The sequence below is a fragment of the Dermacentor variabilis genome, chromosome 5 (genome assembly GCF_050947875.1).
Source record: "Dermacentor variabilis isolate Ectoservices chromosome 5, ASM5094787v1, whole genome shotgun sequence".
NCBI lineage: Eukaryota > Metazoa > Arthropoda > Arachnida > Ixodida > Ixodidae > Dermacentor > Dermacentor variabilis.
The window spans coordinates 179,374,415-179,378,221 of NC_134572.1; the positions used below are offsets into that span (position 1 = coordinate 179,374,415).

Sequence of the window (3,807 nt, forward strand, 5' to 3'; positions counted from 1 at the left end):
ACACCGGTTGCTTGAACGTTTACAATAAAGAGACGGGGCTGCACCAACCTGCATATGAAAGCAGAAGGGGATTTTGAGCAACAACATCGTCGCTGCTCTCCCGTGCCCAATGAAGGCGGAAAGCCGATGCAAGTCCTTTAAATCCCGGCGGCAAGATGCTGTCGGTGGCAGTGTTGATGCCGTGCTTGACCGTGATGGGAAGGTGGCACCAGGGCAAAGCTTGTACTGGACATAATCGCTCGCTGTCGCCGAAGGTACCAAGAGCGGTGATGATAACGGCAACGGCGTCGATGCAGGAGGAGTTGGTCCAACCGCAAGCGCAGGCGCGGATAGCCATCCGAAGAATAAGGCGATGAACTGTATATGAAAGCAGAAGGGGATTTTGAGCAACAACATCGTCGCTGCTCTCCCATGCCCACTCGTCATTTAATCTCGTCATTGTTATCACCATCACTCTGTTCATCAACGTCACAATCATGTACATCGTGATAGCCCTCGCATAAGCAGTGGCACATACCCGGCAGTCCAAAGTGCACCACATATTGGCACATACCTGGCTGCCCCATTTGCGCTTACTCACCAGCCCCAAGAGATCATACCCACTACTTGGCAGCGGTGACCACGCTGCTTGGCGCTCAACTAAAGGTTACTGCTTGTTATTACTACAGATCGCCGTTTCTGCTGGAGCTGCATTCCGACGTTTTGGACAGAAGCGGTCTTCATCACGTGTATCGCCGTGGTCAGCGAAAGCACGGAAGGCGTAGCCTTTTGACTGGCTACCACCAGGAGGCGTGGCGCCTATCATCAGCTCCAGGGAATATCTCGGCATCTTGCGATACCGCTTTTGCTATAAAAGCAGACTACCAGCCCCCCGTCCTTTCACTTGGCAGCGGTGACCACGCTGCTTGGCGCTCAACTAAAGGTTACTGCTTGTTATTACTACAGATCGCCGTTTCTGCTGGAGCTGCATTCCGACGTTTTGGACAGAAGCGGTCTTCATCACGTGTATCGCCGTGGTCAGCGAAAGCACGGAAGGCGTAGCCTTTTGACTGGCTACCACCAGGAGGCGTGGCGCCTATCATCAGCTCCAGGGAATATCTCGGCATCTTGCGATACCGCTTTTGCTATAAAAGCAGACTACCAGCCCCCCGTCCTTTCACTTGGCAGCGGTGACCACGCTGCTTGGCGCTCAACTAAAGGTTACTGCTTGTTATTACTACAGGTTAGTGCTCACTGTACATATACATTTCCATTTATATTTATACAGTGTCGTCGCCACTGCCAAGTTTGAGTGTGTATTTGCTTGTTTCGCGCATCAATTGCTGTATGTTAGGATTGCCGATATGGCTAAGGAACTCGCAAAACTGAAGGAAGAGGTAAGAGCTGAATTGCTCAAAGAAATTAAACAAGAATTCAAAGCCTTCAAAGATGCATTAGAGCGTGACCTTAGGAACGAGATCCGGGAGGTGCGCAATGAGGAACGCCAAATGAGTAAGAGTATTGACTTTCTGCATGAGTCAATCAAGGAAATGAGACAAAAGCTTGATTCTGAGGTCTCAAAGAATTCAAGTCAGGTAAAGGAAAATGACGAACTGCGCGCTAAATATGCTGCTCTGGAAAGAAAAGCAGGTGAACTTGAAAGGCGACTCACGCATTCGGAGCAGTACTCACGAAACGCTAATCTGGAAATACAGGGCGTTGTAAAGAAAGAAAATGAGGACCTTGCTACTATTTTATCTGATATAGGCACTGCAATCCATGAGCCAATCAGTTTATCTGACGTTGAGTGTTGTCACCGTGTTCCAACACGCAACCCGGATAAAACAAACATTGTCGTTCAGTTTAAATCTAGAGCTAAACGTGACGCCACCTTGAAGAAAGCAAAGAAGACAAGAATCACAAACAGAGACCTACGACTGGAATCCACATGCCCCGTTTATGTGAACGAACATTTGTGCCCAGCGCTAAAGAGGCTGCTTGGCATGGCAGTGAAAAGGAAGTATGAGCATAAATGGAAATCTGTGTGGACCAGCAATGGGAAAATCTATGCAAGGAAAAGCGATACGTCCGATGCTGTGCAAATATCGGAAGAACGTGATCTTGCTAGGATTACGTCTGCTGTTTCTGACGTGACTGGGAACGCTCACTAAAAATTGCCATGGAATATCACGATTTCATCTTACCGCATCGTTTACAATTGCAATCTAACTCTAGCATTTCCGTTCTACACTTGAATGCTCGATCTGCAGTCAACAAACAAGAAATTATCAGTAATTTTTTAAATCAGTTTTCTTTCAAGTTCGATATCATTATGCTAACCGAAACGTGGTATCATGACAGCAGTACTCTGCTGTACATTGATGGCTATGCTGATTGCGTTTTAAATCGAACTGATAGGCGAGGAGGGGGTGTAGCAATATATGTCTCGTCGCGATGGAACTGTGAAGTAGTATCAGAGTTTTGTAAAACAACAAACGACTATGAAATTTTAACGCTTAAACATTACTCCGATATTATTTCGGTCGTATATCGCCCACCAAATGGAAATATTTTTGGCTTTCTAAATTTCTTTGATAATTTACTGGAATATGTATCTGCTAACGAATTTCGACTTGTCTGCGGGGGAGACACTAACATAAATTTTCTTGAAGATACTGCTGCTACACGGGATTTTACTAATAGACTTAGCTGTGCGGGATTTGTAAACCTAATTAGCACACCAACTCTTGTTACGTTGTCCTCGTCTACATGTCTCGACATTCTTATCACGAATATTGACACTGTCGTAGAACATACTGGAACAGTAACGTCGGACGTTAGTGATCATTGTCCTGTGTTTATGACATATCGTTTCAATGTGAGAAAAAGTTGTTCAGAGTCAAATGTGTTTACTATACAAGATATAACTGATAGAAATATGGATCTTTTTAAACGCACAGTTTGCAATTATGACTGGTCTTTCCTATACGAAATAAGTGATGTAAATGTCGCGTATTCCAAGTTTATGTCAGCGTTTATACAAATCTACAGCGCACATTTTCCCTTCAAAAAGATTAAGCAATCCAAAAAAATAAGAAAACCCTGGATTACACAGGAACTTTTTAAAATGATAAAACAGAAAGATAAATTGTACCATAGATTTCTTACAACACGCTCGCCTGAAACGCTGACACTGTTTAAGAAACAGAGAAACAAACTAAATACAGAACTTAGACGCGCTAAGAATGCTTATCATGAGCATCTGTTTGCAAACGCCACTGGTAAACATCCTGAAACCTTGTGGAGCATTATCAATAAGGTTCTTGGCCGCGAAAAGCATGCTACCTCACCAGACAAGATAATCTATGGTAACAACGAAATTTCAGGTTTAGCACTCGCAAACCATTTCAATAAGTACTTTGCAAGTATAACCGTGCCACAGCAAACACGGCCTGATACGTCATCGTTTCTTTCCGTTTCTAACAGCTTATTTTTCAATCCCACTAGTGAATTTGAGGTATTTAGCACTATCATGAACCTTAAAAATAGTAAAGCTCTTGACATTGATGATATCCAAATAAAACCTATCAAGTATGTTTTAGAATACATCACTCCCGCTTTAACGCACATTTTTAATCTAGCTTTACAGTCTGGGTTGTTTCCAGAAAAGATGAAAATGAGTAGGGTAACTGTACTTTTTAAAGGAGGCAACAGAAATGACGTGTCAAATTACAGACCCATCTCAATCATTCCAGTATTTTCCAAAGGATTAGAAAAGATTATTTTTTCTCGCTTATCAAACTTTTTCGACCGACAAAACATTCTATC

The 3,807-nt window shown here is 43.4% G+C and overlaps 1 protein-coding gene across 1 annotated transcript; it reads left to right on the forward strand.

Annotated features, from left to right (window-relative positions):
• The first annotated feature begins 1,216 nt into the window (after positions 1-1,216).
• LOC142582050 (uncharacterized) lies at positions 1,217-3,588 on the forward strand. Its single transcript, XM_075691470.1, has one exon. The coding sequence runs from the start codon at positions 1,344-1,346 to the stop codon at positions 2,148-2,150; it is 807 nt and encodes a 268-aa protein (XP_075547585.1). The 5' UTR covers positions 1,217-1,343; the 3' UTR covers positions 2,151-3,588.
• Positions 3,589-3,807: the final 219 nt, after the last annotated feature.

What these genes read in the sequence shown, in the direction of transcription:
- LOC142582050 (XM_075691470.1), top strand. Translation starts at nt 1,344, where the DNA reads ATGGCTAAGGAACTCGCAAAACTGAAGGAAGAGGTAAGAGCTGAATTG.